Below are 14,152 nucleotides of genomic sequence, written 5' to 3'. Positions count from 1 at the left end.
AAGGCCCAACGCTGCGGTGCTTCCACGTCCCAGCAGGAAGCTCATGTCCCCTGCGATCCCAGCAGGGATCTGTCAAAGAACACAAAGGGAAAGAGGGAGAAGGGAAGAAGCGATTCTCTACACAGTCCAGTAACTTCTTCAAGGAGGAGAGTGACCCGTGAGGCAACCTGGCGCAGCAGCGAGGGAGGGCAGGGAGGTATGTCAGCCCACGGCATCCTGCCCACGGCTCCTTGCTGTGAAACGAGGCGGGGAGGAGACCGGCTACAGAACTGCCCCCTTAGCGCAGATCCAGGTCTCACGCGTGCCACCAGTTGGGGAAGAACCGGCTGTGGTTTCCGAATGTGAGAAAGGCTCCAAGTCAGCGGTCGTACTGGCTATGGGGACACTACGGGCAACGCGGAGTCACGGGGAGGCTCTCGGAAGCCTTGCGGCTGACAAGGCAACAGTCAGGAAGAAAACCAGGTAGAAATGTGTGTTTGTTGGAGCCTGTCTGCTTGTCACACTCCAGAAGATCCCAGGTGTCCTGGAGCTGCCCCAAGAGGGACAATGCCAGGATGAATAACGATGGTCTCGCTGTCGGAGTGGGATTGTGTGAGCCTGAATAGTGAACTCTGCAGCGGTCTCCACAAATACCGCGATGCCTTCTGGCCCGGGAGGAGCCGAGCAGCCTATGTGTTACGGATTCCCAGCGCCTGCTCCAGCTCCTGCCGCCTCTGCTGCACCTGCGAGAGAAGCCAGAGCCGCAGCGTTAACATCCTGGGTGCTGCAGCACCACAGCATCCCCGGGACCCAGCTGGAAAGGGGGGGCCTCAAATTAGAACCAAGATGCATCAGCAGTGTCCACAAGTGACACTTGGCACTGCCAATTCAGCAAGGAGAGACAGGTACCCTGAGAGCCATCGAGGAGGAGAGGGACCCCAGCTCGGGGCCACTCACCTTGGAGTAGAAGTATCTGCAGACGGCTTCCTGCGCCCACGGCTGGAAGTAGAACTCAGCTCTGCGCTCCTCTTCAGGATTCCCAACAACGTCAGTCATTGTCTGCAGAGCACAAAGGACAAAAGAGCTCAGGGAGTGCAGCAGCTCCGGCTGCGCTGAGCAAACCCACGCTCAAAAAGGGTCGGTACAGTCAGGTCAGGTTCTTGCGCTCGACTCCAATTCCAGCCCTGCTCTCTGAGCAGGAAATTGCCTCCCTCTCTGTGGGAGCTGGTTATAATGAGGGAAGCGTGTGACTGGATCCACCTTCAACACAAGACAAAGCTTTTACCTTTAAATCTCGGCACTGGGACTGGAGCCAGTCGTTGATGAAGCCCTGAGGATCTCGGGCAAAGCTCAGCATGAACTCACGCTGCGTCTTCAGCTGGTTAATTGTCTCTATTGTTTCATGAATCTGAAGGAGATAAGCAAAGCAACTAAACTGCTGAATAGGGGAAAAAGTCAGCCAGAAACATCGGGAAACCAAACACACAAAGGCAAGTTCTTATACTCCCTGTTTGACTCACACTCGTCAGAAGTGACCTGCAATTCCCACTTTCCTGCTCTAAATATTACCCGCTTTCCCACTCACCATTTGCTTCCAGGTAAAGGCACCTGTTTTCAGGCGTGGCTGACCCCACTCCAGCTTCCAAATGCACGAGAGAGAAAAGCTGAACTGTCCTGTTCAGGGCTCATCTGCTCCAGAAACACTTTCCCACCCAGCACGAGGAGGGAGCAGAACGGAGGAGCAATTCCTACCTTGTTATCCAGAGCAGCAATTTCCTGCTGACTGGCTGTGGACAGCAGAAAAGAATTCATCTGAGTTTTCAAGGTATCGTCCACCTCCACGTCGATGTCGTAGCAGGCTGTTTTCTTCTGGTCGTTTGGGTCGACACTAGGGATAGCCACAAAATAAGTCAAAATAAGAGAGTAGCTCAAGAAAGCACCAAATTGTGGCTCCTCTAGGGTGACGCAGCGCAGGGACAAGTCAGGCTGGTGTCAGCGTCAGCTCTGCCACCAAGCAGCGATGGATTTGTAGCGCAAGCGGTCGCTCCGAGTGGATTTCTATCTAGAGATGTGTAACGCAAGGGACAGCATGACCGTGGGAGCGCCCTGTGACAACGGAATGCGGTAAACTCAAGAGGCGGCTGTTCTTGTGCACTGAAACAATCACAGGCAACGCACAAACTGCTGCTCAAGATCAGAAGATGTTACAATCGTTTTCCTGCGCCAGCATCATTCCATCCCTCCCACTCTTTTGAGAAATACCAAGTCAAGCGGCCCATTCTCACCTGATGACGTGATTAATGATGATCGGTTCTGGGGGCATAAGCAAGGCGTGAAGTCTTTGTGGGATTTCGGAGAACTTCATCCGCTGAGATTCAAATATCTGTGACGGAAACACAGGGCTAAGGAAGGGAGCGGGAGCTCAGCGCCAGCGATCGCCGGCTGCTGACAAAGACAAACCCAAACAGCCGCTTGTTCAGCCACCGTTACCTGCTGCAGGTATTTGTCGCAGATGACGTACTCCCGCTCGTGGGGGTCCTGCAGCTTGTGGGTCTTGATGTATTGCCACAAGGCCTGGATGATCACTGGCCGGGTCTGAGTGTGAATCCCCAGCAGACGAGCCAAGCGGGGATCCAGTTTGAACTGGGGAGGCTGAACCAAGAAGCACAGCAAGGTGAGGCAGCCGCACGCGCCGCCAGCAGCGCACGCCGTGCGCCGTCACCGCGTCTCACCTGGTAATCCAGCATCAGGAGGACGGTACAGCGCACGTTGACGTCCCCCGGCCTCTTCACCTGGAAGCCATCTGTCTCCTGAGTCGTAGCGGTCCTGTGCCACTGAACAGGAGAGGCCGTTTAGAAGCACCCATGTGCTTGGTTCTCCTTGCTCCTGCTGCTTGGCACCCACAAGATGGCCAGTAAATCCCACCCACCTTGAGAACATTTACCTTATTCCCGCTTACAGCTTGAAACAAGAGTTAATACATTTGTTCAAAGCCTCGGCGAGTCAAAGGTAAAGCCAAGATAAGAACTGAAGAGCTCCTGGCTCCCAGACACTTGTTCAGGCCTCAAGCATCCCCAAATCTCAAGCTACACATGATATTTCAACCCTGTCTGCTGGAACACCAACCCAATTTTAGAGGTAACGCAGCAAAAAGAAGCTCACCTCTACCAGGTGATTGTCAGGGCCATACAGGTCTTTATCAAGTTCAATGACCAGAGATTTAAAGAAGGATGAGAACTTTCTTTTCTGCTTGGTGGCATCATACTTGGACAGAGCAGACTGCAAGCAACACAGGAAGGAAAAGCGTTAGGACAGCGAGTCTCAGCACTCAAGCGCAGCCACCGTGCATGACAGCGTTCCTTCAAGTTCCGAACACCTACGTTCACCAACACGTGCTTGAAAATTGAGTTCCAAGTCAGAAAGTGAAAGACTGGAGGTGAAGATGAGCTCTCGCGGGAATTAAATCACTCAGCAGTCACGCACAGCGCGAGTGTCCTGGTTCTTAGCGCCAGGGGACACACGCGTCACTGAGCTGCTCTCACCATTTATTCTTAAAGCTACAAGAACTTTGTACAACTCATGTCCTGCCACGGGGACACCCAGCACTCTCCAAATTGGGCTCTCGGTCTCTTCACCATCAGACTCCTTGGGAAACAGAGATGAAGGAGGATATCAAGCCCTTAGCTACAGCCTCAGACACTAAGAAACTGGTTTCATCGCCAATTCCAGATCCATAAAGTCACCTCCGTGGTTGGGTATGTCACACTTACATCTTCCAGCAGCCGTCCCTCCACCCGCAGCTCCCAGGAGGCGACTGTTCCTTCGCCATCCTCTGCGTCTGACTTGGCTGGATTGAAGGTATTGGAGATAAAAATACGCAGCTTTCGTTTTTGCTGAGAGAAAAAGCATCAGCTCAATGTTAATTCTGAAATAAAGGGCTGGGTATCCTGCAGCTGCCTCATATTCCCCTTCTCCCAGAGCAAGGAGTTGAGAGAAGGGAACGGAGCTGGTGAGGGGCTGGAGCACAAGTGTGATGGAGCGGCTGAGGGACTTGGGGGTTCAGCTGGAGAACAGGAGCTGAGGGGAGACCTTCTGATCTCTGAACTGCCTGAAAGGAGCTTGGAGCTTGGAGGGGGTTGCTCTGTGCTCCCAAGTGATAAAACAAGAGGAAACGGCCTCAAGTTGCGCCAGGGGAGGTTGAGGTTGGATCTGGGAACAATTTCTTCCCCAAAGGGCTGTGGGGCATTGAACAGGCTGCCCAGGGCAGTGCTGGAGTCACCATCCCTGGAGGGTTGGACAGACAGACACGAGGTTCTCAGGACATGGGGCAGGGACAGGGGTGAGAGACGCTTGGATTCGACGATCCTGAGGGGCTTTTCAAACCAAAATGATTCTGTGATTCTTTGAAAGAGGCATTTCTGGTTCCACTCCTTGTTACGTCTGGAGGATTATAATTTCTGACATACCACGTGTACAGGGACACAGCCCGAGCTTCAGTACCCTCCCGCTGTTGTCACTAAAGCAGGAGCCTCCAAACTTCAGTTACGGTAACTACAAACTACGATAACTACAACCAACCTCCTACCTTAATGGGTCGCTTCAAAGCCTCCTGGATATCCAAGCGTTTCCTCATGATCGTCTGGTCCAATTTCCTTTCAAAAGCCAGCAAGTCCATGTAAGCCTGAGACTCGGGTACAAGTTCACGAATCTACAGCCAAGCAAGAACACAAATCACCGTCAGCACACCCACGCTTCCCCAGCCCCTCGTACGGCCAGCGGCTGCCGCTGCCCGCGCCACTCACCCGCTGAGGTAGGATTTTGTCAGCCATCTTCTTCTTTTTAGCGCTGTTAGGGAAGAAAACGCACACAGAGGTGTTAAAATGGCAACTGCTTTGTGCAAATTAACCGTAGGCGTTTGCAAAGGGAGCAAGACGCTGGGTTATTCCCCGGTTTAGTGCTGCGGGATGCTGCTCTTGGGCTCTCGTTTTCAGGGATGCTCATTGTCACCGCGGAGCTGACAGAGCCGCAGCAGCGTGACCAACCGATCACCCCGACGTGTCACAGCCCCTGCGAGAGCTCCAGGAGCCGGGTTACGCCAAGTTGGAAAGGGCGTGCTGGCACAACGCCGAAACAAAGCGACTCGCCGGTCTCAATTAGTTTTAGATTGACTCTGCGAGGAGATGCATTTTAAATCAAGGGATGAATTACCAGGGTTACTGCGGCATCATGTTATACTGCCAGAAATGTCAAGCTGCTCTTGTCTAACTGCTGTGTGTTACACTTTCACCTGCTGGAAGCTCCCAGAGGAGTGTCCCAGGAAAGCTGATGTCCCTTTCAGGACCCAATGAGGGGCCAGGTGTGGCATGGAGCCCAAGAGAACAGCTCTGCCCACTCAGCACCGCCGGCCGGTTACACGGAGTTGGCACCTGACGCTGCCCCATGCCCGGTACAGTCCCCGCTGCAGCCAGGACTTACCGCTCGTCTATGATTTTGGGGTACTCCCCACCCCCCAAACCCACGTCTCCCCATGGGGCCCTGGGGGACAGAGACACAACGTGTCTGTGTCCCAGCCTGGGGGTGACCCCAGATGCCCTGAGACACCGCAAGACATCCCTGCTGTCCAGGGATGTCCCTGCTCCCCAGGATGTCACCATTGCCCAGGAATGTCCCCACTCCCCAGGTGTCCCTGTTGCCCACAGACATCCCCACTCCCCGGGATGTCCCCATTGCCCAGGAATGGTGCCATCACCCAGGATGTCCCTGCTGCCCAGGGATGTCCTTATTGCCCTGGGATGTCACCAATTGCTCAGGAATGTCCCCACTCCCTGAGTGTCCCTGTTGCCCACAGATGTTCCCATTGCCCAGGGATGTCCCTGACTGACCCAGGATGCCACCCACTGCCCAGAGATGCCCCAAGATGTCCCAGCTCCCCAGGATGTCCTCAGTCACCATATGTCCCTGTTGCCCACAGATGTCCCAACTCCCTGGGATGTCCCCATTGCCCAGGGATGTCACCTATTGCTCAGGAATGTCCTCACTCCCCGGGTGTCCCTGTTGCCCATGGATGTCCCCACTTTCTGAGATGCCCCTGTTGCCCAGGATGTCCCTGCCATCCAGCGACACCCCTGCTCCCTGGAATGTCCCCTGCTGCCCAGAAATGTCCCCACTGTCCAGGGATGCCACTGTTGCCCTACGATGTCACCCATTGCCCAGGGATGTGCCTGCTGCCCAGGTGTCCCTGTTGCCCATGGATGTCCCCATTGCCCAGGGATGTCACCCGTTGCTCAGGGATGTCACCACTGTCCAGGGATGTCCCTGACTGACCCAGGATGCCACCCACTGCCCAGAGATGCCCCAAGATGTCGCAGCTTCCCAGATGCCCCTGTTGCCCACAGATGTCCCAACTCCCTGGGATGTCCCCTATTGCTCAGGAATGTCCCCACTCCCTGGGTGTCCCTGTTGCCCATGGATATCCCCACCGTCTGAGATGCCCCTGTCGCCCAGGATGCCCCTGCCATCCAGCGACATCCCTGCTCCCTGGAATCTCCCCCCTTGTCCAGAGATGCCACTGTTGCCCCACTGTTGCCCCATTGCCCAGGGATGTGCCCGCTGCCCAGGTGTCCCTGTTGCCCATGGATGTCCACGTTGCCCAGGATGTCCCTGCTGCCCAGCGACGTCCCTGCTCCCTGGGATGTCCCACACTGTCCTGGGATGCCGCTGGTGCCCAAGGATGTTGCCCACTGCCCAGGGATGTCTCCACCCTTGGGGATGTCCCCACCCCCGGGATGTCCCCACCCTTGGGGATGTCCCCCCTGCCCAGGGATGTCCCCCCTGCCCAGGGATGTCCCCAACCTTGGGGATGTCCCCCCTGCCCAGGGATGTCCCCACTGCCCAGGGATGTCCCCACCCTTGGGGATGTCCCCACTGCCCAGGGATGTCCCCACTGCCCAGGGATGTCCCCACCCTTGGGGATGTCCCCCCTGCCCAGGGATGTCCCCACCCTTGGGGATGTCCCCCCTGCCCAGAGATGTCCCCACCCTTGGGGATGTCCCCACTGCCCAGGGATATCCCCACTGCCCAGGGATGTCCCCACCCTTGGGGATGTCCCCCCTGCCCAGGGATGCCCCGGGATGTCCCCAGCCCGCGATGCCGGCCCTTACTTGTGGTTGCGGTTGGGCACGGGCTGCGGCTGCACCTGCTGGAGCTGCTGCGGCGCCGGCCGCTTGCGGGCCTGGTCCAGGCCGGGCTGCGCCATCCCGGGCCGCACCGCGGGGCTCCCGTAGCCGGGCGGGCCCATGGCCGGGCCCTGCGGCGCCAGCCGGCTGCCCGGCAACATCCCGGGGCGCTGCGAGAGAAGCAAAGCGCTCCAGTGCCCGCCGGGAGGGGCCGGCCCGGCCCCGGCCCCGCCGCCCCCGCTCCCGCCCGCCCCGCCCCGCCGGCCCCTCCTCCGACTCACCGGGTAGGCGGCTCCCGGCAGCGGGGAGCGGTACAGGCCCTGGCCGGGAGCCGGGCCCATGCGCACCGGCCCGCCCGGGGTGCCCGGGCCCAGCGCGGCGGCCCCGGCAGCGGCGGCCCCGCCAGCGCTGGGAGTGACCGACTGGAATCCCGCCCGCGCCGCCATCTTCTCCAGCACAAAGGGGAGCGGGCCGGAACCGGAAGTTGGTCATAGAGAGCCCGCGCAGGTGCTGCGCTAGAGAGGCCCCGCCCACAACCGTCGCCCTCTGCCGGGGTGGAAGCGAACGCTGAGGGGGCGGCGGGAGCGGAGTGTTCACAGAACTACTGATGGTTGGGGCTGGAGGGACCTTCAAATGTCACCTTATGCCATGACAGGGACATCTTCAGCAGCTCAGGGTGCTCAGAGCCCCGTCCAGCCTGGCCTGGGATGTCTCCAGGGATGCTTCATCCACCACCTCTCTGGCCAACCTGGGCCAGGCTCTCACCACCCTCAGGGCCAACATTATCCTTATTAACTAGCCCAAATCTCTCCTCTTTTAGTTTAAAACCATCACCCCTTGTCCTATGTCAACAGGCTCTGCTCAAAAGTCTGTCCCCATCTTTCTTCAGGCCCCTTTTAAGCACTGAAAGGCCGCACTAAGGTCTCCCCAAACTTCCCTTCCCCAGCTGAACACCCCAACTCTCTCAGCCGTTCCTCCCAGCAGAGCTGCTCCAGCCTCGCATCATCATGGATGGATGGATCCAGCAGCATCTCGCTGTGCCCCACATCACCCCATTGCACCCCACTGAGCCTCTCCACTGCTCCCTGAACACCATTGCACCTTGGGGAACCCCACTGAATCCCCCTAGGCCCTACTGTGCCCATCCTTCGATGGGTCCTGGGGGTGCAGGGTCTGTGTGAGTTGTTTTTGGGGTGCAGGGGCCTGGGGACAATGTTCTTGGGGAGCCCAGCAGGATGCAAAGGCCGTGGGGAGGTGGGGATCCTGCGGGTGTTGGGAACACGGTGGGAGAGGCTACAGGTGCGCTGGGGGCTCTGATCCACAAAACCACCTGTAGGAGAGTTTGCAGCTCCCCAAATGCTCCCCAGCAGCCATGGAGCTGCATTCGGGTGTGTCAGAGACTCATCCTGCTCCCTCAGCGGACACCACATCCTGCTCTCTGCTGTCCTGGTCTCCAGCGCAGCCCTTGGGGTCGAGGAGGGCCGGAGTGTCAGTCCTGTGCTCACCGGGCCACAGCTGCAGCATTTGTGGGTATAAATATGTGCCTGTTGTAGGAGATGCTGCTCCTGAGGCCTCGTCTGCTCAGGGATGTGCTGGGGAAGGGGCTTCGCCTGCCCCGGGATGGAGACGCGGCACCAACACCTCCCGCCAGAACCGCCGTCCTTAACACCAAAAGGGGGCACAAATGGACATGAGTGGAGTCAGTTTGTTCAGATCTAGGCTGAGCACCCACGAAGATGATTCCTGTCTCCCTTGACAGCGACTTGGGTTGCTACAGCAAGCACGATGCTAGAATTAAAGGCCACTTTCTGCAAGTATTAGCATTAAGTTCGCTATTCCCCGGAGCACTTACCCTTGGAGATAAAAAGGGACGCGAATCCAGCCAGCATTAATCCATGAGCAGCCACACCACAAGTATTAATTAAGCAATTAATGACCATCATGGGTCCTTTTGGAGGCTCCTCTGAGGAGCGAGTGGCGTTGGTGACTGAGCAAAGAAGTGGGGATGTGTTGGCACCTTTTCTGCCAGATCCGGCAGTTCCTGATGAAAAACACAAAGCTTTGAGCGCGGCCGTTAACTGTTGTCTCAGCATCCATGTGTCCGTGCAGTTAATTTAATGCCACCTCCGACAGGCTTGGCGCCCGGCAGCCTGATGAAATATTCATGAGGAGGAATAGCGGTGGAACTTATCTGCTCTGTATTGTTCAGATGCAACTTGGACTGAGCCTGAAAGCCTGGCAGGAGCTTTTGGGCAGGCGGGCGAGCTGCCTGGCTCCGGGGGGGACACACGAAGTGCGGTGGGGTGACAGAAAGCAAGGGCTGACCTGAGAAGAGGGGAGAGGGGGGTGAGACCTGGGGAGCTGCTCAGCTTGTGCAGGGAGCAGGTGAGGGACAGGGTCTGGAGAGACCCCGTATCACTAGAGAGCAGCCCTGGGGAGATTTGGGGTGCTGGGGGTCATGGATGGGACGTGAGCCAGCAACGTGCGCTGGCACCACATCAGTGGTACCCTGGGCTGCATCCCCAGCCCCGTGGGCAGCAGGTGGAGGGAGGGGATTGTCCCCTCTGCTCCGCTCTGTGAGACCCCCCGGGCACCGCATCCAGCTCTGGGGTCCTGAGCACAGGACAGACCTGGACCTGCTGGAGAGGGGCCAGAGGAGCCGCAGAAATGATGCGAGGCTGGAGCAGCTCTGCTGGGAGGAACGGCTGAGAGAGTTGGGGTGTTCAGCTGGGGAACAGAAGCTCCGGGGAGACCTTAGTGTGGCCTTTCAGTGCTTAAAAGGGGCCTGAAGAAAGATGGGGACAGACTTTTGAGCAGGACCTGTTGAGATAGGACAAGGGGTGATGGTTTTAAACTAAGAGAGGAGAGATTTGGGCTGGGTAATAAGGATAATGTTGGTCCTGAGGGTGGTGAGAGCCTGGCCCAGGTTGGCCAGAGAGGTGGTGGATGAAGCATCCCTGGAGACATCCCAGGCCAGGCTGGACGGGGCTCTGAGCACCCTGAGCTGCTGCAGATGTCCCTGCTCATGGCAGGGGGGGAGCTGGGGAGGTCCCTTCAACCCAAATCCTTCTCTGATTCTAAGAGAGCGACCTCAGGGCTCTGTCCCCAGGGACACTCTCTCACCCGTCCTCTTTGTCCCCTTGTACCAGCCACATTCTGTAAGAAACACAGGCATAAAATATCCCCGGTTTCCCTGGCGCAGTGTCTCCTTACACTTGTCCTTTCTCCTTTCCTCTGCCCTGAGGGTTTGGTTGCTTCACTCCTCCTAGTGGAAATGTTTTGCGAAACGCTACCCCGTGCACCTTCATTTTCCTGCACCTGCAGCTCTGCTGAAACCTCCTTCCCCACCCAGCATGGCTCTGGCTCCAGGCAGCCCAACAGCATCCAGGACTGTGTAATTATATCTCAGCGCCTGTTTCTGCTGGCAGCGTTAGCAGCGAGCAAGTGGTATCTGGGAGTTATTGCCAGGGAGAAGAGGTGATGCTATCTCCGCCGCGGTTCTATGCGCGTTGCATGATGAATCCTCGCTCCGTAGGGTTCCAGCAGCCGCACGATCCGCACGGTGAACACAGCGCAGGTGCTTCCCAGTATCTCGGGCTGAGGTGTATCACACCCCGTCCTCACGTGGATCGTCAGAGATGCTTCCTGTGAAATGTAATTAACTCCCTGTCTTGTGCACAGCGTGAGTCTCGCACTGCTGAGTGAGACGTGGATGTACACACGCTGCCTGCACCGCACACACAGAACCATAGAATCATTGTGGCTGGAAGAGACCCTTAAGATCATGAGTTCAACTAGACCTAAATCTAGCACTAAACCGTTTCCCTGAGACACCTCTGCCTGTCCAGCCCTGCAGGGATGGCGACTCCAGCACTGCCCTGGGCAGCCTGTTCAACGCCCCACAGCCCTTTGGGGAAGAAATTGTTCCCCAAATCCAACCTCAACCTTTTCTGGTGCAACTTGAGCCTGACAATGTGCAGCTTTTCCACTTCATATCCCAGAGCTGCTCCCGCTGGTGTCCTGTCTGGCTTCCCCATGGGCTGTGCAGCTTTGGGGCGCAGACGCCTCCCCGGCCGCGCGTTTCAGGCTCGCAAAGTAGCAGCAGAAACCTCGGCTGTGACAGATGGAGGGGCCGAGCTGCTCCCAGCACAGCCCAGCAGGTTAATGGGGAGCTGTGGAAGAGATTAGAGCTTGCAGAGCCGGGGTCACCGCCTGCCCCCTGCACCGCGAGCTGCTGTGGGTGGAGGGAGCCGACACCATCAGCTGCTCCGGCTACTCACAGTGCCTGCCCGCAATTAATTTAGGTTCATTAACTCCCTTCTGGGCTCAGCTGTATTATCTCGTTCCTATTCAAAGCCCACCCTGTGGCCTTTGCAGCACCAGCTCTGGCAGGGAAGGACCAGAATAGCAGTCAGACCGTTCTGCTTTAAATGCAAACCACCCGTCTGCCATTTCCAGGAGCAACAGGGATGTGGCCAGAGCCAAGTGACCAGCGGGAGTTTGGCATTTCAGTCTTCCCTCCCCACTCACTATTATTCAGCCCCCATGGGGTCCAGAGGGCTTTTTTTGGATGCCCAGCATTACATCTGGTGGGTTACTTTTGCTCTTTTGTTGCTGGGCAATTTTAGGACACAACAGCGTGTTTGCAGACGGTGTGAGCTACAACCGCTATGAGCTCCGTTCAATTAAAACCAGGTGATGGTCACGCCGGTGACTCGTTTCTGCTGAATCCCACGTGTCCGTCCCAAAGCACAGAGGTGTCCAGCCATTAGCAGCTGTGCAGATGCTCATTCTCCTCCTGCTTGAGATCTAAAACCAGCTCCCACCCTCCCAAAATGTTCCTTTAAGGTGACTCCGTTCCCCATCCGCTTGGTGTTGCTGGATTCGTGTGCACATTTAGACAGGACTGGAAGTCTGGAGCGAAGCTTTATGCTCCCCCCTTCCTTTCGCTCTTGGCTCCGGGATTTCGGTGCCACCTTCAAGAACACCCCGAGCTGCCACCGTCCCTACCGGCACCTCCTTGGGGACCATTTCCCGCAGCTCAGCGAGAGAGAAAGGCTCAGCATTCGGAGTTTATATCATTCTTTATATCACCGTTAAGAGTAGCAGGTATTGATGTACAATGCATCTGTCATCGTATTGTGCTTCCTATGAAAATGTGTGTACATAGTACAGATACCAGAGAGAATTCAACACTTTATACACTTGAAGGCATTCAGAGATCAGTAACAGAAAAAAAGAATGGCACAAGAACAAGGCCTAAATGCTTCTAAATGGGTATCTACACTGGTATGATGCATATATAGAGATATATATATATATGTACACATATATATATAGTCATATATATTATATATAAGAAATATAAAATGCGGATGACACAATAGAAACAAACGCAAAAGTGGATGCGTCAACAGGTGAGCGTCAAGGTGAAATCCCAGCCCCATCTTTAAAAGCTCGAATGGGAAAGAGAAAGGAAGAAAATAAATAAATGAAACGCAATGAAACATTAGGAGAAATCCATAAGAAAATTTATGGATGTGGCCGACCCGTTATCTTTGGGTGATCGCTGGATACAAAGGACTGACCCCCAGTTCCTAATTTTGGTCAGGAAGCAAATAATAATAATAACAATAATAATAATAATGACAATCATCAAACCAAAACCGCCGTTTGGAAAGAATAATTACTAAAAAGACTTATTGCAAAAGCTCTTAAAGATAAGTAGCACTTCGGCCCTGGGAGGGATCTGGCTTGACGTGTGGGGCCTGGGGGGCTGGGGCCGGGGGGGCCAATTTCCACTGACCCCAGAGCGAAATGTCGCGGCGCTTGCGGGTCCGGGGGGCAGAGACGGGGCTGATGCTGGACCCCGCGTGCCGGGGACGGGACGGTGACAGGGGGACCAGCGGCCGTCCCAGGGCAGGAGCCAGCGGGTGGTTCCTGGGGGCAGCTGCTGGTTCAGCGGGGGGTTCAATGTGGGGGGGAACCTACGGCCCCGTGGACCAGAGCACCCTGTGCCATGGGGGGTCCCTCAACCTCCCAACCCTTACGGGGCTGGGGCTCCTGTGGCGAAGCGGAGCGGCGGGGCTGTCCCTCGTGGTGCCCCTGGCCGAGCTGGGCTGGTGGCTGCAGCCAAATTAGGGGCCCGGAGCTTTCCTTCCGCCTTTCTCCCCGAGAATGGCTGTTTTTGGGGGCCGCACGGGGAACCCCAGGTTCCCTGGGGACAGAGGGGCTGCGGAGCGGGGCTGGTGCTGGCCAGGAGCCCAGGAGAGGGGCAGGGACACCGACCATCGCCCAACCCGATGCGGTGCCAAAGATGCCACCCGCGGCTGGGTCCCCGTGGGGATCCCAGTGAGCTCGGGGGGCAGGGTGCCGAGGAAGACGTTTTGGAGAGGTGGAGGTGCCCCGTCCTCGTGCACGTGGAATGGCTGGGAGTGCCATGGGCCACCGCGGTGCCGAGGGACAGCGGGGCTCCCCTGGGACCACCCGGGGACGCGCCACGGGGCTCCTCGGCGAACCAGGGTCCCAGCAAGCGCCGGCCAAGGCTTTGAAGCAGGATAGGCATGGAGACAATGGACAGACAGACGGACAGGGCTGTGGATGGAGACTCTGCGGCCGAATGGCTGCTTCTTCTTGGCTTCTGGGTTTCTAGTTAAAAAGGCCGAGGGGAGCCGAGGGGGGGACAGGGCAGGCCCGTGCCCCAGCCCGCTGTGCGTGTCGCTCCCCGCGCCGCGGGGGCGGCCGGGCCGGAGCGTCCTCGAGTCTCTGAAGTCGCGGGGCAGGCGCCGAGCAGCTGCCGCGGGGGCCACGCGCCGGGTTCGGGTGTGAACCGACCCGGACCGGCCGCCTGCCCCGCAATCCGAGGCCGTCGCTCTTGTCCGTGTCCCACCGTGGCGAGGAGCAATGTCCCCTGGATGTGTCTCTCCGCTGGCGCTGGCAGGGAGAAGGGCAGCTCTCCGGAGGGCTTTGGTAGCTCAGGTTGTACATCCAGACGTCGG

The 14,152-nt window shown here is 57.3% G+C and overlaps 1 protein-coding gene across 2 annotated transcripts; it reads right to left on the bottom strand.

Moving 5' to 3' along the window:
• Positions 1 to 589: 589 nt before the first annotated feature.
• On the bottom strand, positions 590 to 7,631 carry SMARCD1 (SWI/SNF related BAF chromatin remodeling complex subunit D1). 2 transcript variants are annotated; one of them, XM_080360446.1, is made up of 13 exons: positions 7,436 to 7,631; positions 7,140 to 7,324; positions 4,782 to 4,824; positions 4,565 to 4,687; positions 3,750 to 3,872; positions 3,142 to 3,258; positions 2,712 to 2,813; positions 2,470 to 2,631; positions 2,265 to 2,362; positions 1,732 to 1,867; positions 1,265 to 1,387; positions 937 to 1,038; positions 590 to 722 (listed from the first exon to the last, which is right to left on the bottom strand). In XM_080360446.1, exons 1-13 carry the CDS (start codon positions 7,598 to 7,600, stop codon positions 669 to 671), a joined length of 1,533 nt encoding a protein of 510 aa, XP_080216572.1. In that variant the 5' UTR covers positions 7,601 to 7,631; the 3' UTR covers positions 590 to 668. The 2 variants fall into 2 exon arrangements, with proteins under 2 accessions (XP_080216572.1, XP_080216571.1); XM_080360445.1 differs by lacking the exon at positions 3,142 to 3,258 and having other exon boundaries at positions 7,436 to 7,611.
• Between the last annotated feature and the right edge of the window lie 6,521 nt (positions 7,632 to 14,152).

Source organism: Nesoenas mayeri (genome assembly GCF_963082525.1).
Source record: "Nesoenas mayeri genome assembly, chromosome: 28".
Classification (NCBI taxonomy): Eukaryota; Metazoa; Chordata; class Aves; order Columbiformes; family Columbidae; genus Nesoenas; species Nesoenas mayeri.
This window is presented reverse-complemented; position numbering and strand designations above follow the sequence as displayed.

Bases quoted from the DNA above. Each gene is read 5' to 3' on its own strand.
- SMARCD1 (XM_080360446.1), bottom strand. From the start codon at position 7,600: ATGGCGGCGCGGGCGGGATTCCAGTCGGTCACTCCCAGCGCTGGCGGG. The intron at 2,363-2,469 runs GTAACGGTGGCT...TTTCCGTCACAG, and splicing joins GCGACAAATACCTGCAGCAG to ATATTTGAATCTCAGCGGAT. The intron at 1,388-1,731 runs GTAGGAATTGCT...TATCTCCTTCAG, and splicing joins TTGCTGCTCTGGATAACAAG to ATTCATGAAACAATAGAGAC.